The sequence below is a fragment of the Cavia porcellus genome, unplaced genomic scaffold (genome assembly GCF_034190915.1).
Source record: "Cavia porcellus strain 051 isolate PalLab524CR breed Dunkin Hartley unplaced genomic scaffold, mCavPor4.1 scaffold_17, whole genome shotgun sequence".
In the NCBI taxonomy this organism is placed as follows: domain Eukaryota; kingdom Metazoa; phylum Chordata; class Mammalia; order Rodentia; family Caviidae; genus Cavia; species Cavia porcellus.
Window position 1 is genome coordinate 1940786 of NW_026947500.1, and position 27949 is coordinate 1968734.

At 35.0% G+C, this 27949-nt stretch overlaps 1 protein-coding gene across 10 annotated transcripts in view; it reads right to left on the reverse strand.

Moving 5' to 3' along the window:
• Positions 1-27949, reverse strand: part of Mecom (MDS1 and EVI1 complex locus) — a 533468-nt gene that overhangs the window by 8109 nt on the left and 497410 nt on the right. For 4 of the 10 annotated variants that reach the window (XM_013145501.3, XM_013145498.3, XM_013145502.3 and 1 more), the window contains 8 exons: positions 27411-27567; positions 21766-23122; positions 19446-19533; positions 15108-15134; positions 8513-8679; positions 7345-7422; positions 3480-3649; positions 1451-1595 (listed from right to left, as the gene is read on the reverse strand). In XM_013145501.3, the coding sequence (XP_013000955.1) occupies positions 1451-1595; positions 3480-3649; positions 7345-7422; positions 8513-8679; positions 15108-15134; positions 19446-19533; positions 21766-23122; positions 27411-27567 (2189 nt within the window). The remainder of the gene's footprint in view (positions 1-1450; positions 1596-3479; positions 3650-7344; positions 7423-8512; positions 8680-15107; positions 15135-19445; positions 19534-21765; positions 23123-27410; positions 27568-27949) is intronic. The other 6 variants (XM_003463516.5, XM_013145503.3, XM_063229013.1 and 3 more) reach the window with 6 other exon arrangements.

A 27949-nucleotide genomic window follows, 5' to 3' on the forward strand; every position in this document is an offset into this window, starting at 1 on the left:
ACAAATTTCCAATTAAGAGCTAAAAAATCTGAATAAGAATCTCAGAACTAAATAATCTTTTACTCAATATTTCTTTTTTGCATGATCTAAATATTAGCACAATGTAAAACTGTGATTGTGCTTCCTAATTGCTATTATGACATTGTACTTCTGATTATTTGCTGCGTCTTCCCAAATCCCCGCTACACAGCAGCAGAGGGAAAGATGAGTCCAACTGCACAACATTATAGATCTAATCAGACTTCTTAGTTACCTAGAAGGATCTTCATTTCTGCTTTTGTTTAGATGTACTTTTATGCAAGTTGAAGAATGAATGTGGCCATATGCTTTTGTGCTACTTTGGTAAAAATGTTCATTTGGAACAAGCCTTAACGGAGAAACTAGCCTAAGTAATTGACCTTGAATTTCTACCAATTTCAAAAATTGAGGCCAGTAACTCAGTATAATTGTGTGATGAAAACAAATCAGACTTATACCAATTTCATCTTAAAATTTACAATGCAGCATGCTAAATTTCTTGGCATTTTAATTTAATGAGTCACAATATAGTTCTGTTCAGAAAACTATCAGTCTCAACTTCAGATATTTAATTATAGCATACAGATAAGAAAATTTAATCTAGTAGTTTTGACAAAAAAAAGTTTGATGAACTTCACATACAAGGTAAAGAGCTAGGTAAGTGTGTTTTTATCAACAGCATTGAAATCTGAATAAGAATCTCAGAACTAAATGAGATTCTTTTCCAGTACCTTTGATGTTAATGATAAGAAAAGGGAACCAGTGCACTAGCTCAATAAAAACAATAATTAAGTCCACGGAAATAAAATCATCAGAGTTATATGAGTATTCATTTGAAAGAACACAGTAGTGAAAGAATCTGAATTAAGCAATTTTCAACAGCTTCAACATCAAAGACATTATACATTTAATGCATAAATACATGCATATATAGAGAGAGGGCAGGAGAGACAAATGTAGAGAAAAAATAGTCACATTATCTGTAATACACATAATATATGATATATGATAGTAACCACAAGCGGCCAGCAATTCCATTGAATCCTTGTAGTGAATTTCCTGTCTCCTTCTGAAATTTTCATAACATACTCAGTTTACCTATCAGGAGAAGCAGAGCAGCATGGTCATCCTGGAACCAGATGGGCTGGGCTGAGTCACATTTATTGCTTACGTGACTTCCGGCAAGTCATTTAACCTTCAATGTCTCTATTCCTTTACTGCAATAAAACTGCAGTCACTATCTCAGAGGATTATTGTGCACATTAAAGCAGTATGTGAGAACTATTAATTCATATGGTACTTAGCCTGTACTTAACGAAGGCTCGCAGCCATAGCAGGAGTATTAGTGATGCCCCGAAGTGACAGCAGCAAGGCATCAGTAGAAACACTCATCTTAGATGGCACTGAACTTGGGAATAAAAAGCAGTGTTACCTCTCCTCTGCATTCCTGGGAGACTGGCTGCTGTGGTTGCTATTCCCTATGAAATTCCGAATTTCTGTGAAGTAAGCATCTTCCTTGTCATCCAGGATGGCACCTGAGCTTTCCAGTTCAGAATGAGGTGACGATGTTGCCGTACCTGAGTGGAGCAGAAAGCCTTTGTAACAAAGACTGTTATTTACCCAGGCGACTTATTTTCAACCTCACTCCTTTGTAATTTGATCAGTGTTGATTCTATAAACACACCTTTTGAATATTAATAACAGTACTTATAGGCAGTCAAAGTCCTTCCTGTTTATTGTACCACATAGGCCCATGAAAGTCCCTTGGAACTATTCCAAATGATTAAGATCATAGTGTATAGTCTCCATGGATGTCATTTTTCTCACACTTTTAGCCTACCACACTGTGAGATGGTAACATTTGTATTTATCTAATCACCAGACAGTGTGACACAAATTAGAGACAGGTCTTCAAGAGACCCTGCTATAAGAAACCATTATGAATACTGGTTGCAGGCAATATATTTTTATTGCTGCTATGCTACATGAATTACAACATAAAGATTCAAAATGCACTGAAAATTCACCTTCTGATTTAGAAGGCTGAGCTGTGCATAGACTTAGAACACACAAGTTGATACAGTATTAAGAGGGTAATACTGGCTCTGTCTATTATAGGATGGTCTTCAGTTTTCTCATCTACAGAATCAGAAACAAGACCTGTCTCCCGGGATTTCCATACATTTTATATAAATTGGCACAAACATAAGTACTCTATCTGTGGTCAAATTTTGCATCTATATTAACTTTATGCTGCTCATCTTGGTGACAAAGTATCTGCAATTCAATAGTTCATCATTAGCCTAAAATGACAAAAATAAGAGGTTAGAACATCACCTCTATTTCAAGAGCATATTATCTGGGTTAACAGATGATTACTCAGTTTTAGCAAGCTATCATTTTTAACTTTTTTTTATCCTGAATTAGTGCTGATGAGAAAATTGTAGTACTCTACTAGAAGGGTCACACAGAAATCGCTCTGTATACTTGATTAATGTCTGTGCCTAAAATCTAATATTTTAAAGCCATGATCATTAGACTTTTAACTTGAAGAATATTAACAGAATGTCGTTCTTAGTCACTATTCAAGATCATGGACAATGTGCTTATACAGGGAGGAAGGACTAATAATAAAATAATTTCCTTAAGGTTAGTTGTATAGTTTGCATAAATACAACTTTTTTTCCTGATCTTGAAATCTCTTCTGGACTCCATCTTCATTCCCTTTCTCCTTATTCACTTCTTTGACTCTAGGACAAATCGTAACTGCATGGCATGGCTCTCCACATATACGCCAACAGGCAAATATTAGTCAGTGACTCACTGCTTAAGTCTTAGAAACCAAAGACAAAACGACCAGCAATCCTCTCTGCTAAAAATGTGCTGGCCTGGCAGGCTTCAGTTAAGGTAAGGTTAGTGTTTTATCAGTTAATTTTATCTTAATTTTATATCAGAATTTGTGACAAAAATAAAATTCATCCATTGTTTTTTGTGGGTTGATCTGATCCAGTCTTCTATTTCTAGTTTTTAAAAAGTTACTTTATAAAGATTATCTGACCTTCAGACTTTCTACAAAAGCAGCAATGGTTTCTATGTTAATATTATAAGGCTACTGCTGCAGAAATTCTGCCTACTTTAGGGCACACATTCTGTTGCAATAAGTTAAAAAATTGTTCTCTGCAATTTAGGAAACCTTGACACATACATTCCCAGTGAGTCTGGGACATGATTTCTTTTGCTTGAGATTGGTCACTGAGATGAATCCAGCAGGATAATAACCACATAAGGCCACCAAGTTGTATATTAATCAATGAGCTTTTATTCACATGATTCTAAAACCTCAAGGGAAACTTGCTCTTAATTTCATAGACAAATCTGATTTGGGAGTCAAAATGGAAATAAGAAAGACCACAATTATTTTTTAAAGTATGAAATCTTTTCCTCATAACACAGTTACCTACCAGACATGTTCCCATTCTCATGCTTCTTTAAGTGTCTGTCTAAATTGGTTTGCTGACCGAAACACCTATCACACAAGTGACACTTAAACGGTTTCTCCTTGTTGTGGATGTTGCGAACATGCCGCTGCAAGTTTGAAGATATGCTGAATGATCTGTCACAGTATTTGCATCTGGAAAACAAACACAGAGAAAATATTTGCAAGTAAATCCAAAGATATTTCTCAAGACTAGTAAAACTGAGATCAAAAATTATCACCCATTTACACAAACACTTCAGTCAAGGCACCAGGAAGGGTACTATTCACACAGGCAAGAATTCAATTCCAATAAACTTCCAAGATTATAAAGAACTTCATCGAGACTTTATGAAAAAAACCACAATAATGTATGAGTGACTTGATCATTACCAATTTTATTAAGGTAATAAATTCTAAGTTTTAAATGAACTGAAAAAATTCAGAGCATTAAAAACCATAGCATTTTCATCTTCTGTTTAGTACAGTACAATTGAATCCTTGATAGACAAACATGAAATAAATTCATGTGCTCTCCAAAATAAAAATACTTTCTGAATTCAAAATTAAAGTCTAATTAAATAATTTCTCAGTAAACTCACTTTCTTGCTGCTAATCCCAAAGAAAATTCTCTTACTTCCCCCAATGTAGCAAACACACTCAAACTTTCAAAACTGAGTCAATGTGAATAGTGTAATCTGATACCAAAGACACTGTTTTCCTAACTTGTAATAATTACGAGTCCCAAGACCTTTAATACTCTTTATGCTATTACAAAAGCAAGTAATAATGCTGTTAAATTCTCCTCTAGGTGGAAAGCAAAGAGTTTTAGTAACTTTCTCTCTGTATCACCAATTTTCCATTTTTATTTTCCTTAAAGAGTTACAATTTCAATAGCACTTCTAAATAAGGTGGGTTATTCCAACATGCATTTATATTGATTGGCTAAGTATTTCAGTTTTCCACTTGATAATCATAAAATCATTCAATCTTTTGTTTTAATATAAAATAAAAAATACAATATGTAAGGCTTCCACCCCCCCCCCAGTTCTTTGATGAAGGAAGAAAAGTGTCTTTTATAATTGATGAAGTTATTATCTATTGGCATTTGAAGACAAATATTTTACCATTTATTTGTGTAATTTTTGTGTATTTTGCTTGAAAGAAACAAAACTGAATTTTTCCTAATGTTTTTCAAGTGAAATTTTCTACCTTAGAGGCCAATAAAGTCTTAACTCGTTCTTCTATGTGAAGGGCTTTTGTCCCACTTCTGAGTACAGGCTCAATTTCTAGCACTCTAACTCAGAAATCACCTCATTTTATTTAAGAGTCCTTGGGCTACTAAGCTGTCCTCATGTGATGCTAGATATTTAGTCAGTTCAGTGAGAAAAATAAATCTATTGTAGTACTTACTCCACAATAACCCCATTGAGGACTAATTTAAATTTCTCTTAAAAAGCCATTGGCATCCTCAATATTTATTGCTTATAATATTGATAAATTTGTGTAAAATCTTATAGTGACAGGAGCTGACTTTTGCTTCTGCTTTTGAAAACAAAATTGTATATAAACGCAGAGCCTTCCCTGTAATAACTCTGTTGAATCCCAAAACCCACTACAATGAGAAGTATAATCAGTACTTTAATAATTTTGTCATACTAAGCAGAGCAATCTGAGAACTGACACTCCTACCAACACTTTACAAGAACCTTTACTCATCAAACTTTCTCCATAAATCATAAAGAAAAGAGATTTTGTCTTTGATATGTTTTCAATTTGCTATTTCTATATCAAAGAGAATTTTCCAAATCTAGTATTAAATATATGAAATCTGAAAAAAGCAGCCAGTAAAGCCTGTCCAATGACAGGCTTTATATCTCTCTCCTGCTAACATCTTGGCCAGGAGAGTGAGTGCTCTAAGGAAAAAATTTAAATAAAATAAAAAATCCAAGCCATTCCAATACATTAGTAGTTGGATAAAAGACTCCTCAAATAAAGGCTGCTTCAAAAATTCTTAAAATGAATACAGTAGCTAATGTGCTATTAGGATTTCCTGCTTGCCAGAGATAAATAATGGATTCAAAGAAGCTTTTAAAAATCATAGCCTAAGGAAAAAAATTCTGAAGGGAGAGCTTTGGACCTGAGTTTAAATTCTGATATCACATTTTCTGAACACTGTTAACATCTATAATCTGATTTTTTGAAATTTGTAATATAGAAGCGCTTGACAACTTGATTAAGATCTCCAGCTATAGCCAGGGCTATAGCTCGGCACTACAGCACCTGCTAGCAAGTGCAAGATCCTGAGTTCGATTTCTCACACCCACCCACCCACACACCCACTCACACACACACACACACACACACAATCTCCAGCTATGGCAAAATCCTGGTTTTCACATTTAAAAAATACTATGTATGATAACAACATCTAGAAAGTAGAACAAAACCGTTGTGCTCAGATACAAAAAGAAAGAGTAAATGAGTGAAATATCGTAGCTGTATACCAATAGCCTTGACCATAACATTTGGATATGGAAATCTTTTCTTCTCCTTAAGAAGAATTCCTGGGAGATGGAATTTTCACTAAATGAGAAATTACCTAAAACTTCTCATTATCGTATCTTTTAGAGAGCTGTTATACCAAGTACATTCTATTACGCATAAAGTTGAAACATAACTTATGATTAGCAATTTGTAAAATATAACAAATCAAAGAATTAAAGAAAACATTGATTTTCTGAGTTCAAATCATTTTAGTTTTTTACTAAAATTTTACTTAACTTCAAATAAACATTGACTTGTTCATTTTTTATGTTATGTAAAAAAAACTTTGAAACTGAATCAATTGCTTATTTTAAATAAAATTAGTGTTCAGACCAAAATAATTTTACACATATGCAATGCATAAGAGTTTCAAAGGAGAATGAAATTATGACATTGTTTAAGATAAATATCATTTATTCTTGGAAAAAGAATTCCTAAATTCCTAATACTTTACACAAAACACTGCACATTAAATAATGTAAAATTCTGTTTTAAACTTGGGGAAGGCCATGCTGCTTATTTTTATTCTTTTGTAAACAATAATATTAAATAGATATGTCACATGTGTTATATGGCTGATTTTGACCTTTAATGGAATAAGCTAAGAGGTACTTTTGGAAATTGTTGGTAGAATTGGCACTTTTGGGCCAGGGATATAGCTCAGCGGTGCTGCACCTGCCAAGCGCGAAGCCCCGAGTTTGTGTCCTAGTACAAAAATAAAAAATAAAAGAAAGTAAAAGAAAAAGAAAAAGTATCAAGAAAGAAAAGAAAACAACAAAAAAAGAATTGGCACTTTTCTGTAATACACTCGATTTTATCTGTTTCTTTTTTCCTCCTCCCTGCATTAATTAATTAATTAAAATGTCATTCTTTTTCTTAACCTGGGACCTAAAATAGTGATTTAGCTGTTTTAGAAAAACAAAGTATAAAAAAAGAGGTCGTTAACTCTCCTGGCACAGATCTGATGCACAGCAAACGGAAAGTGCAAAGTTATATTTTTATCAATAAAAGAGTACTGATCATCAAGAAAAGACTAAAATAATGATAAAAATTTATAAGACTAACATCTCTTCAACTCTTATCTTTTTAAACATTTTACTAAACTTTTTATAAACTGAGAAGTAGGAAGCCTTGACTAAAGAAATTCGAGCTTTCTTACTTTTAATCAGTTAAATCTTCCTGATTAACATTAGAGTAGACATACATTCAGACATATACACATGGCCTCCCTTAAAACTGTACCTGCAGGTCCACTTTGACGTTTACAATATTTACCAAGATATTCAGAAAAATCATTGTCAAACCTGTAAGGCTGCTCTCCTGTGTGGGTCCTCAAGTGCCGTGTGAGGTTTGCAGACCTTGGGAAAATCTTACCACAGTATCTGTTATGGAAAGATGTTTATAAGAGAAAGTCAGCACAGTCGACTTTACTTCTCTCAGCCACAGAGCAGCCAGATGCTTATTCCTGGTTAATTAATCTTGCATGGAACTCATATGTCTTCGGTATTTAAAATTTGCAAGAAAGCCATTCTAGAGATATAAATAACTCTACAAATAAAGGCTGCTTTATGAGATCTGCTTGAATTTGCGCCTGCATAAGAAAGTAGTTTATGAAAATCGACATCAGTTCTGATGACCCGCATATGCCTCTTTTATTAACTCCGTATCTTTAAATTTACAAAACTGAACCAGACAAGGGAATAAAAAAATGACAAGAGTTTGTGATTCTGGGTCAATATAAACATATTTCAAGTGTTTCGACTCATTTTACATGTCAGTCATGGTGACAATTCCCTGTGCACTGAATGGTACCAGATCAGACAAGATCCTGAGACTTCATCCATCAAGGTATGTTCCCATAAAAGCTCTTCTGGACAGAAAGTGACACATTTTCCAAAGAGCAGATCAACGATATGCCTGAATCAATCAGACAGTGCAAATTTCTATAGACAATTCAGAAATTATAAGCACAATTTATTTTTTAAGAACACCCTAAAACCAGAAAAATCAAATAAACTTTAGACTTTTACTGATGAATAACAAGGAAGCTGTTAACTAGTTTTCTTCACTTCTAGACCTTGTTCATCCTTCCTGAATATCTTTATTCTTCAATGCCAGTACAATTAACAAATGTGCGCTAGAAGACAGTAGTATTTTACCGTTAGCAGAAAATAATTAACTGCGAAAGAAACTTCATAAATATCAAAGTGAGACAAGTAGATAGTATTTGGACTACCTCCAACCTCATTTATCACAACCAAATGGTCTGTGTTAAAATTCTCATCTAATAATAATTTTTTAAAAAACTGCTGTTTTTCTATCTCGCCAAATACAGACCACTTTGAAGTGCCTAAAATCTATCATGGTGGTTATTAATCATCCAATCAAGAATAACTTCCAAAACAAACAACAGGGCCTTCTGAAATCAGAGGGAGATTTTTGGAAAGTCAGCCATACGAACTGTGCAGTTACCTGCAGGTATAACGCTCTTTTCCCTTACGCAGCAGGTTCTCTGGCAAGGTATTGGGAGGTGCCCGGAAGTTGAACATGGAGGGCACAGACTGGAGGAGCTCACTGGCCTCGGGTTTCAGGGCACTGAAGCTCTCTAGCTTTTCTGCCATGTTTTCAATAGCTGACATCTGAAAAGCAAAACACAAGACCATGAAGGGCCTGACAAGTTTTCTTTTGACATAATCTCTGGCAAGCCAGGAATATTATTAATGTGAAAGCAAGAAATCTTCTGAGTATTCTGAGTAGTTTTAGGTCTAAATACTGAACAAATAATAGGATGACAGATTTGGGAAATAAAAGTAGACTTAAGCTTATAAAGTGCTAGACGAACTTTTTTTCCACAAGACCTTAGGTTTCATAGCAATCCAATGTATAATTGGGCAGTGAATTATGTAAGAGGGATGAAAAGAGATTAATGTTTATGTAATTAAGTAACAATATTATATTATGGATAGCAAAGTAAACTGCAATTTTAGATAAAAGTATTATATGCCTTTCTTAGGTACACATGTTGATTGAAATATATATTTTCATTTTTATTTTTATTAGTACATGTTGGTGATGCATGCTTACATTCCTTGTGTAGAGCTGGTACATACACAAAGCACATCTTGATTCCTTTTTTCATCCCCAATCTCTCCTCCCCTTCCCACTCCTTTTATCTCTTGATCCCTTCCTCGTTTGAGAAAGATCTCCCTACTTCCTATTACCTATCTTTAATTTTGCTCTTCATTCATATTTTGAGTTTCTAATATAAAAGAATCTATGCAATTCTTAGCTTGTGTGCTTCATTTATTTTAATTAACATTACAGTTTCAAGGTGCATATATTGTCCTAAAATTACCCATGTCTACCTGTCTTTATAGGAGAGTAGTACTCCACTGCGTGTAAATACCACATTTTCTTTACCAGTTCATTTGTTGATGGACATATAAAATTTATTACAGTAAAACGTGCACTTCCATATTCCCATCAAAATATTCCCCCTCACTTCCAACACCCTTATCCCATCATCCTTGCTACTTTCTGAAGCAGTTCTGGGAGACTTCTTTCATGAGTACCTTTCCAAGGTATTTTAAAAGGTAACAGTGAATGTGTTGCTGAGTGCCACTGAACAGAAAGACAGGATCATAAAAACATCGCAGTGTGTCCTAATCTACTTTACTCATCAAATCTAATACCTAGCAACATCTAGCTCTTCCCCAAAGCGAAAATGATTGTGAAAGGTAAACATTTTGATCAATTCAGTGCATTAAGGCAGCCAGGACAGCAAAATAAAGATACAAAAGAAGACTTCCAGAACAGCCTCAGAAAGTAGAAACAATGGTGGGATAAGGGTGTTTGAAGGAAGGCAGGATATTTTGAAAGGAATTGATAGTAATATGTCTTTTACTATAACAATTTTGAAAAATGTAAACATTTACTGTAGCTTTCAATCACATTTTATACTATAAAATATGAGAGCCACGGAGTTTCAGAAGTATAACTCGCAGAAAGAAATGACATCAAATTTAAAAGTTGTAGCTTACATCAAATATATATAATCTAGAAAGAAAAAAATTAAATATGTAAGAGGTATGTCACCTAAGACTATCTTAAACTAATAACTGAATATGCAAACATTCTAATGGGGTTACATAAAAAAGAAGTTAGGTAAAATAGTTTGTTCTAAGCAAAGATAGCACTAAACTGACAGTTACATATGAAAATAATTTTAAATAATGTAATCTCATACGTATACTGTAATGCAAGAGGAAAAATTCATGTAAGTATATATCAGAGAAATATTCTTGAAAAACATTTTGCCTAATCCTAACAACCTTAATTAGTTTTCCTTTTCATATTCAGGTTTTTGTCCAGCTACACACATATTTGGAAAACTACAATTAGGAGATGATATTACTTTTAAATTTGGCTTGACCTTTAACCACTATAGTTACAGGGATTTTCCTTTTTCTTTCAACTGTCCCCAAAGGTTGTTTCCTTGGGGCTCACATTTTGTTTAGAAGCTACTTATTACTAAATCTTTAAGTAGACAAAGCATACTCTCAGGATACCTTGCTAAATCAATTTGTTTCCAAATATTAAAAAAAAAAAATACTGTGTATTTCTTACACTTAGTGTGTAGACCAGAGACACAAATAGGTCCAGAAAGTAAGAACTACACACTCGAGTAACTGGTCAACCTGAGGCTAAGTCCTTTACTGATGCAACAGCAAGACAGAGGAGATGTAATTTACAAGTTCAAACATTTCCCATTTAAAAGGATAATTAACAAAATGTATACGTAGTGAGCACACCAATGGACAGAATATTATTAACTTCCTAAATGAGAACACAATTCTCACCTAGGTAATAGTGAATGTTTGATTCTTCAAATGACTATGCATGTTCTAGTTGGTTCCTTTTTTCACTTTCTCCTGGAACCTGCCCTCTCATTTCATGCCCAGACTCCTAATGTTAGCTACAAATTGCAATGACAGGGTACCACTGCCAATTTGCCAAATGTCTTTCATCAAACAGTAGGCAAAAAATCTCAAAGGAAAGTCAAGATACATTTACTTGTCAGACGACAAATGTGAACACATTGGGAGGCAGCAAGGGCTATAAGCTCAAGGGTTTGATTCATAATCATTCAGCTGCTAAAACATTCTCCACAGATGCAAGTGGACAGCACATTTGTCACTATGAAGGATTTTGACACATACTGATCACAGAGCAGAGATATGGAATGATGCTGCTGCTCAGAGAGAGGTTGGAGGAAATACTGTCTGCAGAATAGAGACATTACCCCTTTCTAGTCAGAATATTAGCATTTTCACATTACTTTGCATCTTATTTATTAAAAATCAATCTAGAAATACTTTATGATACTACTTTATTTCCATTTATTCCTTCTCTATTCCTTCTAATTGTTCCTTGAAGGATATTATTTTGATATTACAGCCACCATGGAATAAATTGTCTCAGTAAAAAATGACCTCTCATCTTCATGTTAATTAGCAATAACAAGCAGGGGTAAGGGTCATGATCGCATGTATTTGTTGGGAAGAACAGTAAAAGCATGGGTGATGATTATAAATGTTTTATTTATGTACATTTAACATTGGGCAAAGTTTCCATTATCTAGTGATTTTAAATCATGTGAGTGTCCACCCTGCTGACACACTCCGATTCCTGCAGTAATATGTCTCATTGAAACACTTTCCCCTTTATATGGAAAATAGCTTACTCATGACTATTATTATTCTCAACTTTCATCTCTAGCACACATAAACTACGAGTTGTTCAAGTTATTTGAGAGCAATTGGCTGTTGAGAAATGTGTCTTGTGTTTGTAGCTGCTAATAGCTAGCTCCTTTTGAAGAAAGATCACTGTGATTACTTTACCTCAAACTGTTTCAATTTGAGAAAACCATCAAGAAACAAGAAAATATATTATGGGCTTGATGGCTAAATAATGACATTCTTAAAGATAATAGGAAAAAGAATAGAGGTTACTCCAGTGCCCCTCTTATAAACCACCCCCACCTTTGGCTTCTAGCATCTAATGAAAAAAAGGATTAAATTAGAGTGAGCAAAGAGGGAGAAGAGTAAGTGAGCTCAAGGTAGCTATTAACACACACACACACACACACACACACACACACACACACACTTTGCCTAGTCAGCAACAACTGAAGTGACATAAAATCTACTCAATGAATTTTCCTCTTAGCCTCCTCAGATTTGTTCTTATAGTATTTAATCAATTAGAAAGAATAAGAATCCTCATTAGAAAAGAGAAGAGTGACTTACACCACCAGACATCCACCAGGTGAATTAAATTAGCAATGCTGTGACTAGTATCAACCACAGTATCCACCCTAGACTAAGCGCTAACCTCAAGTGAGCTTTAGTTAACAGATGTGTCACAATCTCAAGTTTGTCTTGCGATGTGGTCCGACTCATTCCTTCCATGAAGTAACACACATTTTACACAGTAGACAGTCTTGATATTCACTTTAAAGTCTGACTTACATTTTGAAAAGCAAGATAATTTGGGACATATGGGACAAAATCTATGTATGTATATTGTGCTTATAAAAAATCCAAAGAAAAAGGTAATGTGTATCATTATAAATAAGAAATTTGCTGACAATGTGGAAATTAAAGGAGGAAAAACTTATATTTTAGAAATGTCTTGCTATATGACCCATTAATATCTGAGGGTAATCTCTTATCAGTAAATGGCAGTTTTTCCCTATGGAACAGAAATTTTTATTTACATATAGAGGAATTGTTGATGATATCTGCAGCCAGATGCCTGGAAGAGGAAGTTGTTTCACCCCTTTCATTACCCAAGAGGCTAGTAACTTCATACTGACGCAAACTAACATTTAGACACAATTCCCCTGCTCCTACCAAAAAATGTAGCTACGTCTCTAGTCAAATAAAGCTGGTGTTTTTAAAAATATTTCAACAGGCAAGATATCATCAACTGAGTCCTGAGCACTTAGCTTAATATTTATTGTCTGGCACCAGTAATTGATGGCATAAAAGTTTCTCATTAAAACTATCAAAATGACAACTTGATTATATGAAATGATACGTCCAAAGGCTATATGAATTATGTGACCTAATGTTTCACAATTAGATTATACACAGCTTTATCATAAAATAACTAACTATTCATAAATAACTTATGATGGGAAAGTTTGTAGATTAGGCAGTTTTCTATATTTATACACTTGATAATCTTGAGAAATCTCAAAATCCTAGTCATTTGAAGGAGAAGCAAATATTAATATTTTAAGTTTGGATCACTCCTTGTATTATATTCAAGTCATGTCTGTAAAATCACTCAGAGCTTTTATCACTATTTATAAACATGTATCTTCACTATATTTTACAATGAAAATGTAAAAAAAAAAAAAAAAAAAAAAAAAAAAAAAAAAAAAAAACACATGGCAGTCAAAGGACTGGAAGCATTTCCAAAGCACTGCAATGGCGGTTTCTACATTGTTGTAGTATAAGCAAAGAAAATCTAATTTAAATTCTGAATTAGCTTTGTAAGTTAGTAAAATGACTAGTCATGCTATGTAGGGTAACAGTATAGCTAGTGTACCTTAAAAAGACAAAAGTCAAGAGACAAGATACACAGGACAGACCTCAGTCAGGAAAGACAGAAGAGGAAACACGGAAATGTAATCAGAAAAAGAGCAACCACACTGACCACACAATTTTGTGGCAGGTAGTCTCTCTGTTTCTCGCTGTCTCTGTCTCTTACTCTGTTTCTCCGTGTCTCTCTCTCTCTCTCTCTCTCTCTCTGTCTCTCTCTCTCTGCCTCTGTCTCTCTCTCTCTCTCTGTGTCGCTGTCTCTTTCTTTCTCCTCCCTTCCTCCCTGGACATTTTTATATTTTTTAATAATGTGAACTTAATCCATCAATGAATCTATCAGGGTGAAAACAATCAATCTTCCTACACATGTCACACATTCCACAAGAGACAAAATGGAGGAATTCTTGTAAAGAAACACTGACATCAAACATAAGTTAAGTGCTAAAGTGCTTCAATTAAAATTATTTCTTAATAACCTAGTAACTTTATAATGGCTTTCAAAAGACAGCTGAACTGTATTCTAAGAATTTCTTCATTCCTCAGAAATCAGCATAATTTTGAATGAAAAAGTAAAGACATACATACTACGAGGAAATTTCGAGAAATATGTTATTTTCATTGATCAAATTTTACATAGAGATGAAAGTCAAATAGAATTCTTCATATCTTGCTGCATGTAATGGCACACACCGGTAATCCTAGCATGGGGAGGCTGAGATAGGAGGATCACTGTGAGTTCAAGGCCAGCCCGTGCTGCATAAGGGAGTTCAAGGCCAGCCTGCACTAGTGAAACCTTGTCTCAAAATAACAAAAACAAACAAACCAAAAGAATTCTTTGTATGTTAAAGATCTTTCCCAACAGCAAAAAAAAGCTGTCCCTTTTTATAATTAACTGAAAACAACTGTATCTGGAAATAGTAGTTAAAAGTTGAACTAAGACATACTACTAAAAAATTCTATTCACTACTGCAATAGGGTCTTTTAAACAATTAAGTCTTTTCCCAAATAGCCAATTCTGCCTTGGGATATATGGATGAGAATTCCAGTGTCAGCCTGTGTGTACATGTAAGTCCAGGTTGTATCCTCTATGAGGCTTGAGCAAAAGCATATGTAACATTCTGTCCCCAAACAATGGTTGCTTCCATTTAGGGACCCATCTCAAAGTCTGGTTTAATAATGTGCTCCCAGCTGTCCAGAAAGAGTTTAGCATGAACATATAATTATGAAGAATGGGTCAGATTTATCATATAAAATCATTCCATAAACTATTTATGGCTTATTAAATGCTCAATTATATCTAAACATACTATGAAATTTGACAAATTATCTATTGAAGCCATATCATTTAATGGAAAGGGGCTAAAAATTCTTTATATCTACACAACAATTTAGAAGGTAAGCTTTTTTTTTTTTTAATGCTACATTACTTCAGTCAAAAACATAAGCAGGAAACTTACCCAAGTTCTCTGATCAGGCACTTGGAACTGGGAGCAAAATTGAAACAAAAACAAAAATTACTTCTGTGTTGGTATCTTTACTGAAATGTATCCTTTGAGAAATAGACATTCATACTAATTTAGCAATTTTCACTTGTGATTTAACCATACCTTCAGTGACAATTTTAGAAATAAAAATTAAATATTTTTGTAATACTACTGACCTTCCTCTATTATGCAAAATAAATTTTAGAATAAAGGTTATAAATGAAAATGTCCTTTATTCTAAGAAAAATAAATGCTATCTATTACCAAACATTACAACTAAGCAAATGCTTTGCATTTGTTATTACTCGTTACAAAACAATATCCCCAAGTTTTGCTTTAATAACTGAAAAGCAATTTTCTGCAAAGTCCAACCCCCTGTGTTTTACAATGTCAACAAGGAATATATAATACTTCCTGAAGCGTAGATAGTTGAATAATGCTCTTGGAAACTCACTACAAACAGTACAGAACTTGGACCATCAGTCATCAGAACACTTAATATTAATTCAAAGAACTAAGGGACTAGTTATTTATATAATCTATGGCGAGAGTCATCCAGGAAAAACATTAGGGGGTTAAAAACGCTTCCAGTTAACAAAAACATTATACCCTTAATCATCATTTTTCTTTGTTAAAGCAGGAGTATCACTTGTTTTCTTTACTTTTTGTTATCTTTAATAAGGAAGATGCATAAGTTTCAAAGAATGAAAGCTTAATCACAGGAGAAGTGCACTAACAGGAAACATTTACTGAAAACAAACTGAAAGATGAGTGGTAAAAGACTTAAGTGAGTTGCACATCAATGTGTCCATGACAATTTAGGAAAGGATTAACAGTCTCAGTTCCTTGCAGTGAACTAACTATATAATCAGGAAACAAGAGCAAAAAAATAAATGATAAAAATGAACAGGAACTTAAGTAGGAGTCTTCGCTGCAGATTACAGAAAGCCAAACCTTTATAATAGAATGTGAAAGCAACCAAAAATAAAATTAAAAGACTAGAAAATCAAACCAAGGAATAATAGCCACTTTTACAATAGTGTAATTGCGAAATAATTTCTCTAGTAGTTCAAATGAGCTACCAGTGTGACTGCACAGTACCCAAAAGAGAAATCCATGAAACAGACATCTCACAGGGATCACACAGTCGTGCCGTTCCTTCCCTCTCACTTCTTTGTAATGAACAGCTCCTTTTCAAAATTACATTGTAGACAAGATATCAAGAATAATTTAAAAATGCCTATGCAGACCATTTTCTGCAAAATTCAGTGCCTATGTTTTTAATAATGCCAATGATAAAGAATACATTATATTTTATAAAGAGTATTTATATACTTTTATACTGATTATTTCTGTCATGTAGTAAACTAAGTGATTTCTAAGAGAGAATGAAAGGATAAATTGTGGCCTGGTATAGCAAATATATTCCTTCAACATTTGAACAGAGAAACTTAAACTGTAAGGATTTATCTCTTAACTTTGATGTATGTGCTCACGGTCTTCTAAGTATTTTAATAAACTTTTAAAATACAAATTTTATTACATAAGGTATTAAAATGGCTAACATTTTGATAAAATTAATAAATACTTATCGAAGAGTTCACATATAATGGACTAGGGATTGTGCAACAGAGGGATATTTTGATAGAATGCAGATATACAAAAACTGCAAGTGATATTCCCTTGTCCTGAGAACATCACTCCCAAGCACTGACATATCTGTTTATAAAATCTTCTCCTTTAAGCACTGAAAATATGATCTGTTTTATTAGTACGATAACTCTGAGAAACAGGACAGATAGCATTCCCATTTTGAAGAAGATTTGGAAGTGCAAAGGGACTATGTAATTTATGTAATTTGCTATAATTTTTTATTTAGTTTGCAATAGTTAAGATTGAATCCAGAGTGTTCATATGAAGCTACATCCCCAGTACTTTTTCACTTTATATTTTGAGACAGGGTCTCACTATGTCACTAAATTGCCCAGCTGGGTTCAAAAATTCTAATCTGTTTCAGTATTGCAGAGTCCTGGGATTACAGGGATGTACCACCACAACATACAATATACATTAGATGATAAACAGAACAGAGAGTGGGTTTATGCAAGGACTTACTTAGCTATGAAATGACAGCAAGTCATAGGAACAGAGGCAAGCCTTTCAGTTTTGGGTGCTTGCTCAGTGCTACCCTCATGCCCAGTGAGGTCATGCCAAGACACAGTAAGCATCTTTCCAAGTACTCTTAGAGACCTGGCATAGTCCTGGCGAAGAAATTTGACTCAGGATAGAAAGAGGGCATTTTCCTAATATCCCTTGATATTCACCATGGGATTCTTTTGCATCCATTAGTAAAAGCTCTTTGTCATTAGGCCCTTCCACAGACCAGGCTCAATGCTAAGTGTGGTCTATATGAGCTATGATCAAAATATATGGTGAATCTTCAAATTTTCAAAAATTTAGTACAATTAAAGACATATTGCCATTAATCTCTTTTTAAATACTCCCCTTGTTTTGAACACACTTATCCTATCATTCTTACCACCTTAAGAAACAGTTCTGGAAGTCCTATTTCATGAGTGTCTCTATAACATAACATGAAAAATATGGTGAATGGTACTGCTCAGTGCCATCCCATGGAGGTGTAGGATGTTAAAAATATTACAGTGTGTCCTCATCTACCTTGTTTACTAGATTTTGCACCATGAAATGTCTGGATTTTCCCCAAAGATAAAATGACCATGAAAAGCAATTGTCTAGATTAATTCAGGATATCCAGGCGGCCACAACAATGCAACTAGACAGTACAGTCAGATTGATTGAGTTACTCCAAGACACATTCCAAATCTCCAATATGCCAGATACCCAAAGCAATCAGTTCTGAAGTGATCAATTACTAGATTTTTAAAAATTATCAGTATATAAAAACAATTTGAATGTTATAATTAAAATATATACATATTTGACCCTTATAGATATATATAATTTCTATTTAGAAAGTAAGATAATCAAAAATGGTATACTTTCAGAATTTCTAATACAAAATGCATATTGTATTTAGCCAAAGAATCCTTACAAGCAATACTTAGATCAGACTAATATAAAATATTTATTAATCAACAGTTACTCTTTTGGAGCTTAGTTCCTTTCCATAAAGTAATTATGTAAATGATAACCTTCTTAGCCTTATTATTACAAAGGTAATACTAACTAGAATGTTCCTAAAACTTTATATATTAACATATATTATCTCAACTGGAATTCAAGTGAGAACTCTGGAGCAATAATAGATTTCTCTAATTATTCCAACTCTTCTGCTCTTGATCAGGACTTGGAAAAGGTATCTGAAACAATAAATAAGAGGCAACAAGGAAAGACAATTCCTATTTAATTAGACATCCCTAATTTATTAATTTAATTACCAAACTTTCTGTAAGAGAGTTTGGATAAATTTCTAGCAGCTTTACTAGAGAACTATACTTTCCAGTTTGAACATCTTGCAACAAAATAAATTAATCTATTCTGTTTTCAGATATTTTTATGAATCTTTTCTATATATAAAGATCAGAGATAGCTTATATCCTTTCAGAAAAAACAAAATTAAAATTTAAACACCAATTCGAAATGTTTATATATTTGTTCTTTCAATGCAATTCTCCAGATGTGGAATAATATGTAAACTAGTTTAAGGGTAGAGACACAGAGATTGATCAATTAGATACTGTTTTGTACTTTCCTTGGAATGAAAAGCTGTATATATTTTGATAAATGAACATGACTGCACTCAACAAATACCTCTGTGTTTTGTGATGGTTTCTTGTGTTATTACAGAACTGTGCTGGAATGCCCAGGGTCTCTAGATAAATTCCTTCACCCTCTATGGTAACAACTTGTCAGGTAGACTCATTTCCTGTTTTTATCTAAGTACTAAAAGAACAAGAACGGCCTTCATGAGTTTGGGACGAGTCACAGTATGATCCATATCTTAGTATCAGCAACCTTGACACACAAAAGACAACTTCAATATTTACTTCCTTGACTGAGCTCGGCTTACTGCAAAATGCACTTTGGCTCAATAAGTAATGAAGAGCGCACAACAATTTAACCCCATAACCATGTTATTTTTACATATATATTAATTACTTTTTCTTTAAAGAGCTTGGGGTTTCATTCTGCTAGAATTTCCTGTGTTCTTCCACAGCAGCGTCATAGGAAATCCTAGTGTACTCAAGATTTCTTTCATTTCATTGCACCTGCTTTTCAGGATCAACAAGTTAATTTACAAGTTTGAAATCTCAAACGCAAAATACTTACTTGTGGGTGAAATAAGAATCCTGGAGAAGGTCTCAAGTATTTCTCTTTTAAAGCTTCAAGTGGATCAGTTAGTTTCCTTTTCTCTACTCTGAAAGGTTAAAATTAGATTTTGGAGATGAATTACTCTCACAAATCAATCAGTATGTAAACACTGACATTTAGAACAACAAAGCAAATAACAGGTTCCTGGGTTGCACATTAATAAAAATGCACAGATATCTTAAAGAATAAGTAAGACACTTGTATGAGCTCAAAGAGAGGTTTTATTTACAGTGGAAAAGTCCTTAATGGCTAGTAATAATACCAAGGAAATGTGGAAAATAAGGAGTCACTAAGTTAAGAGGCACTTGTCACAAATTTAGTACCTTTCCATTTCAAATGGAGACAATAATACTTAGCGATTTAGAAATCATGAGACCAGGATTAATTTTGAACACTCCAAGCTATTTCCTATCAAGAAACTGTTCCCCCAAACATTCAATTTCTTACAAAGCTGCCAATATTAACAGTTTCCAAGCATACTGTACAACGATATACCCTGTTAATCACTTTTTTCAGATTACACACATGAGCACACACATGCTCTAGCTACTACTCCTGACAAACACTGCAGGTGGGAGGCAGGTGATGCGAAAATGATGAGCTACTTAAATATTATATATAGTATTTTTCTTTAGAAAAGCTTGTCCTATTTTCAATTAAGTATATAGGGAATTGATTTCATAGCTTAAATGAAATTCTTTACTAATTATCACTAATTTCTTTTTTAAAACTGTTAAGTATGTTTTAAAAATAGAACTAGAACAAAAAAAAACTACCACTTCTAGAAATTTTATATCTGCTATACTTTGCATGTATCATTTCACTTATTAAAGTACGTGATAACATACCTACATTTTATGGGTGAAAAAATGTCTAGAACATGGATGGTGGAGATGTTAACCCATACCAACACTAAAGTTGGAGTTTAGGTCATGAGATTGGTGAAATGATGGACCTAGGGCTTTAACTGAGACTGAGAAACCAGAAGGATGATGGAAATAGGGGACTCACTGCTTTGGAGAGGATCTGAGAGAGAATGTCTGAGAGATTACCTTCCCCAAGAGCTGAGCTGTGCCACTGATTGGAAAAACATAGCCTTACTGCAAATGTAGAGCATATATCTATACACAAAATATGAAGATATATTTTTCTTTTGTGATGAATCAGCTGCCCAAAGTAAGAAATCATGAGAGGGAAAGTGCTTATATAATAATGGGGGATGGCTTTGGGATATTTTTGTATTATCTTTTTTGTGCTGGAATGGGGTAACCTTTCACACACTGGAGATGTTTCTTGGTTAGTGTACTATATACAGTATAGGTTGGAAAAACACGACTTTTAAGTAAAATGTATTTAAAGCTTCAATGCCTACTCGGTCACAAGAAGTACATTAATACGGTGGAATAAAGAAATCTAAAGTCTTAAAAAACAAAATATGAAAATGCTTTGTTTATAAATACATTCAGTAAAATGTTATTCACAGTCCTCGAAGTCTTGACAACATTTCAATGATAAAGTAAATTGAAAATGTTTGTAATATTTATAGATACAATAAACAATTATTATTATTCATAGAATTTAAAGTAAGGTAGTATTTAAAAATCACATTCGAGAATCAGGAGAATGGAACAAAACATTATAAGAAACCTTTTCAGACATACGCTCTACTCAAAAATTTCGGATATATCAAAAAATGGATAATGAAGATATTAAGTGAAGACATAGTTTTTGAGCAAACCACTCCCGTTTATTAAAAAAAGCTTTTATGATTAATATTTCATCTGCTTGGGGCTTCTAAGAGACACATTTAGAAGCAGACTGTGACCTGTTTTGCAAAGGATGTGTTGGCAAGTTAACAAAGAGTTGACTCCTGCTGCCATATATTGCATCTTATTCTGGATAAAACCTGAGTTATGTAAGTACCTGCACACACGCACATTAATCCTTCAGGAACGTCACTCTTCCACCACTTGACATTTTGTTCTGTGTATGGCTTTCCCACGTTTTCCACTTCAAAAAAAATCTTATGTTTAAAAATAAATTAATTGTCAACGGGAAAAAATTCTGAGGGTTCATTTCAGATACCCAAACTTCAGAGATATCCCAATATAAATCCTAATCTAATAAGCCAACCATCTGAATAAAAAAATTAACCCATCAGATCAAGCAACTTCGCAGTCTCATGACAATAAAAGTGAATTAAAAAGGCATAAATGTGCAGTAAAAACATCTCCCTTCACACCTCTGTTCATCGTCCTCCTCTCCTACCTACCCTTACCTGTAAATCGGGTCCATAAAGAAGGGAGTGGGTCTTGCATGCTGCAAGGAACCGTCTGAGGCTGGTCTTGCTTCAACACTGCTTCCTTTCTTTTCTCCAAACACATGGTTTTTTCGAGGCTCAGTCAGCTTGGCCCCCCCTGCTCTACTCCTACTGCCCATGCTTAGGTCCAGGGGCTGGTCTTGGCTTGTGGCAGGTGTTGTTGGAGGCTTGCAGGGGACAGGAGTCAAGGGCTTCTCGTCCTTTCGCTTAGTGGTGAGATCGAAGGGGGACTCTGAGCTTCCCTTCGGTAGTTTCTTTGCTTCACTTGGTGATTGGGGCTCCATTTTCAAGGGTAACGATCTCAAGTCTCTATCAGGAAATGGGTACATTGATTGAGAGAATGCTGGAAAAAATGGGAGGGGAAACATGGAAGGGTAAGGTAAAGCTCCGACTTTTTTGTCTTGCAGCCCCACCAGTCCTGTTGAACCAAAGTATTTTTCAGCAATAGAAGCAATAGCCTTTATAGAATCATTCACAGCTCCTGACACGGCAGTTTGCTCCTCTAAAGATGGTGAGAAAATGGAATGATTGCTGTATTCTTTCTTATTATTTATTGAAGCCAGATTCTGAAGAGGGCTTACTTTGTCTTTGAACATTTTACCATTTTCTTTAAATTTCTCTTTATCACTTTCAATGTCACTTTCCAGATCAGAGCCCGAGGTTGTTTCCAGGTCACTGCCACTTGGTGTACTGACATCATCAAGGTCACTACTCTCTGACTGGTCACTGATTTTCTCAAGAGGCCTCTCTTCAGAGGACCTCTCGGGCTGGATCTCCACTGGCTTATTGTCTCCTACAGGTGGGTGTTTAGATAGTGCCTTCAAAATGTCCTGTGTAGCTGGTAGTATCTGAGGATGTGTCATGAGGGGACTTTGGCTTTTGTTTGTCTGTTCAGTACTTGGTAGTCCTTTAACAGGAGAACTAGCAGGTATCAAAGGAGGCCTGTGGTACAAGCCGGAAGGAAACAGACCAGGGAAGCTAAAAGAAAATCCAGGAGCTGTTGGAAAGGTAAGACCAGCAGGATGCCTATTGGCGCCAAAATAGTCAGCAAGGCCCGGGTTGGCATGACTCATGTTAACCATGGACGTTTTATCCATAGCTGGGCTTCCAGGAAGTGAAATGCCTTGGCCAAAAAATCCACCTGCCGCAAAATGGTTCTTGCCCTCACAAAACCTCCTGTGTTTATTTAAGGAAGACGTAGTGCTGAACATTTGTCCACAGTCTTTGCACTTGATTTGGGTTCTGCAATCAGCATGCATGCGCTTATGACGACAAAGGTTTGAAAACTGAGTATAGGATTTATGGCAGACCTCACCTGTGTGCAAACAACAAAAAAGAATCTCAGGCTTTATGGTAATTGCTTCCAAATTTAGCAAGTATCACAATTGGTTTACCCAAAATAATTTCAATTAGAAGCCAGGACGAGAAGCTGGAGGCACCAGTCTGGGTGCTCCAAACACAGAAAACCCCGTATCACTAGTTTCCAAAGCAAGGCATCCAACCTGACAAATGTCTTGAGGCAGCACAAATATTTCATATATTATAGATATTTAAATATTTTTGTCATTCCCATTGCACAATGATTTGCATAATATTTGTATATTTAAATATTTATGGAAAAGTCAAATTTCAGCATGCATTGCTCCCTCCACCCCGTTAGTAACACTAGTAGAACCTTAAAAACTAAAACCACAAGACGTATTAAATATGAAACATAACAGGAACTCCTTTAAAGTTTTAGAACATTTAATGAATTCTATTTAAGATGCAGCAAAACAGAATTTTTAAAAACCTTTTCCTTCCCAGAAAGTTCACCTTTATCACCTCTCCCTTTGGGGAAAAAGCCTGCGCCTGCTTACCATTACTTAATTGGTATTATATCATACACTCTCATCATTCACACATCAAAGCCACACAACAATGCACATTGTGTATTCTGAGACTTTTTTAACAATCATTTTTGTGATTTGAGAAAGACTGACATAATTTACAATGGCTCTATTTTAAGCCTGCAGAGGAAACTACTTTGAATGTAGCCCATCCTGCATTGCTGGTTCCCATGAACTATGATCACGTCCTCTGACTTCCCCTCGCACTAGTGGCTGTGCTAACCTTCCTGCATTTATGAAACCCCTGTCCTTGGGAAACATGTCCACTTGTTCTCATATCTCCCTTGGTTATCTGAGGGCTTGACTCCTGTGTGCTACAGCCAACTATGGTAAGCAGGGCAGAGGGCGTGAATTCTCTGACACAGAAAGGACACAGCATGGGTGTGGGTGCGGAATATCTCCCTTCACCAAGAATTCCCCAGTGAAGCAAAATATCTTCTTCCCCATGTATGTACCAATGCATCTGAGTATATTTTAAGAGAAAACATGTAACTCTGGAGAATTTTCTTGCTCAGTAAGAATCCCACTCATTTCACAGTCCGGCAGGACTGTATCGGTTTCGTAAATATCATATTTCTTATTTACTTATTTTAGGGAATGGGTTACTTTATAAGTGAGCCTACTTTAATGTTTCTGTGCATGTTTAACACGTGCTGAAATATGATACATCTTACATGTAATTGTTGAAATAAATTTAAGAAATTAAACTGAAGACAAAAACATAACATTTATTGCTTTCCTGTGATGGCTGCTTTGAGAAACAGAATGCTTTAGCTCCTAAATCAAATCAGTAAAAAACTTTTTTTAAAGTCACATTAAGATTTTATTTATCTCAGTCAAGCAAAATTCATCCGGAACTTGAATTAACCTACACACATCCAAACAGGAAGTATCAAGTGATTGTGTATCTATTTCTTTTACTGCTAAAGGTCAAACTACATATATTTGATGTATCAAATAATATTAAAGGATCCTTCATTTATGGGAAGATTCATAACATTGGAAAGGCTATAAAATATATTTTAAAGGGAAGAGAAAATGTGTGTGATTTCTTTTCAAATCATTCTACTAGAATACACTGCGTGATCTGTTTTAAAAGCATATGCTAATTAACCATACAATGTGTACATACTGTTTATATGACTTGATAAATATAAATTACAATAATATTATGAAGAGGGTAGAAACATCATGATATGTATGTATATCATACTAATCATTTTAGAAGAATAAGAGTCAACAAAAATGTTGGAATTATAAAAATTAAGAAAGCAACAGCTCTCCTCTGAGTATTAAAAGATTTTGAGAAAATGACTTGATGGGTATTTGATCAAGTATGTTTTGAAAGACTTGAAAATATTCAGCAAGAAAATGTTGCTCTCTACTGTCTCACAGCTGGATTTCTTTAAGAAAGTCAAGGACTTCTCTGCATTAGAGTTAACAGAAGGTGCACTTGACTTTCCCTGATGTGCCTTCTATTACATGGATGAACAGCGCCTATGTCTAGTCCCAAAAACACAGAAACTGAGGTGTTTCCTTAGGCACAGACTTTGTTTTCAGCTTGGTCTGGGATACCACAAACCATCAAACCTCCAAGTACCCTGATTCAATTGATGTTGAAGTCTACACTGTACTGTAATTTTCTCAATATTAAGGAATTAGCCAGCAGTTAACATTGCATTTTTCTACTTATTAAACAAATTAAGAGGTATTTGAATATATTCAGACTGTTAAAGCATGTGGTTTCTATTTGGGAAGGGTAGAGGTTCCTGTAAGGCAGTGAGTAATTACCTTAGCACTGGTGACTCTGGGCTCAAGCTCGGCGGCACAATGTAATAAGAGACAGTTGCCATAAACACACTAGTGGGGGTGAATCGTGGTGTGTGGCCTTCTGGTGAGAAACAGATATCAGCCCTAGGTGAACCTCCTCCACTCCAGTCTGCACACCAATTCCTGATCCTTAAACTCTTTTGTTCTGAAATTACATGGCTATTATTTGTAATTACTCCATGGTTCTCTGTCAGATTTTATATTTGAAGAATGCCATCTGCTATTTAAATTTACCAAAAATTACTTAGAATGCATTCTTAGGCAATACTTTATGCAAGCTAGCTGGAAAAGGACAACCTGTGGCTCTTTAGAGTGAAACACTTGACTTCAACACAAGTAAAACTATAGATCCAAGAGTCTCAGAGCTAGGAATCTACATCTCCCAGCTTTTATTTTAAATAGTAAAGTACTAAGTGAATGTTCAGAATTCCTTGTGGTCTCTTTTACTCTTTTTCTCCAAAGCATAATCAAACTTACCAATTATTTATTTCAGAGAAACATCAAAAGTCTATAGCATTTCCATGTATGTATGCAGGGCATAATGGCCTAGAGTCATGGATGTCTTTTGGGGAGAAGAAATCTAAAGTTCCTTTGGCATACTGTACTTGTCATGACTTTCAACAGAGCTTCCCCCAAGGGAGACAAGAATACTGTTTTGCTGATCTGTTCGTACTCTTCACTCTATCCTGGGAACAGAACATCTGAGCAAAGCAAAGCTCTGGTAAACTAAACTATGGCAGGAAAAAAAAAAACTCTTGTGGTGCTTGGAAACACAAAAGAAGACTGTGCCAAGGCAAAGAATGAGAGACTTATTCTTTGGCATATCTCCGCTGGCACTGAAAATTAGTTTTTTCCACCAGGTCCTGTACTAGTGTCTCATGTGCCTACTAAGATCTATCAGTATTTGTCGGGAAAAAGATCATTTTAAGGATTTCTTAAATCAGAGATTTTGCTAAGTACTGAGTATGTTTTTAACCAGTTTTCTGTACATCTGGATTCAAAAGCCATTTTGAAATTTGGAGTACAACTCAGTGAATCACTGTATTTCTAAGTCCAACTGAGCAGGGGAAAAAACTTAGCCTAGAAATGCTGCCCAAAAGGACCAAGAATAACTGATCCTTAAGAAATACTGCAGCACAACACAGAGAACAGGAACGGGTGGATGGAAGAAGCAAATAAGGGCTGAGTTTTACTTCACTTGAAGTGTGTTACTGAAGTGCTCTGTCTAGGAAAGTTCTAAGTAGGTGGTCAGATCGGCTGTCTCCTCCAAGCACGCTGCCTGTAAATTCGTTTTAGTGCAGCGGGTAAGAGAAGCAGCAAGCATGTCTGGCATCAAAGTAAAATGTTCTGCTGCTCAAGTAATAGAGAACCACTGATCCCTGGCCTGAGAGAGGCAACAATAGGTAGATTAAAGAACATTTTATTCCGCTCTCCACACATACAGAGACACACGCACACACGCACACACAGTCATAAGCCTATCCACCAGGTGGGGTTCTTCCAGCTCTTTCTGATCCAGAACACGTTTTTCAATCACTTCATCTTATTTAGTGATATCTGCTAGTTGTTGTTTTACAAAGCCATGAACATTTACAGTGTGAGACAAATCTGGTTGTCTCGAATAAATCCGAAAACCTGGGGAGGCTTTCCTTTCATTATTTAACGACTTCTCTTTTCTCTACCAGTTATTGATTTCACCTAAAAGAAAACACCCCAGGGATATAGGCAAAACATCATGGATCTGGTTATAAAAGATTTTCTTGGAACCATAAATAGCTATTACCGAGACCCCCCTACAGGCCATATGTGGGCATTCTCCTGAGCACAGTGCCGTTTGGAGGAGAGACAGAGGCAGGAAGGAGGGCTGGAGTGTTAAAAACTTACAGATGAAGGGCTTCACACTGCTGTGGATGTGCTTGTGTTGTTTGAGGCCTGATGAAGTGGCAAACGTTTTGCCACACTCCGGGCACGCGTGAGCCCGGGCACCAACATGCTGAGAGCGAATGTGCCGCTGAAGGTTGCTAGGGTCCGTGAAAACCTGCTAGGAAATGAGTACTGATTAATCCAGAAACTTAACCCAAGGGTATGATTTAGACCAGGGATAATTTAGGAAGTAACTATTTTTTATTTGTTTTGTTTATATTTGTTTTCCCCGAAGAAAGAAAGTCATATTTCCAGTGTATCATCTCTAGGATAGGACTATAAGTATTTCAGTTCAGCATCCTTAGCACAGAATACCCACAGGTGTCAGTTACAGAACACAACAATGAAAGGCACTGTTAGGTCAAATTCAAGGCCTTTAACACCATCCACAGTGACTATAGTGAAATAAAACACGGGTTATACCATTATTAATCTACTGTGCTGTTTTGACCCTTTAAATAAAGGCATACTAGGTACAGAATATGAAGGGGTTTAAGATA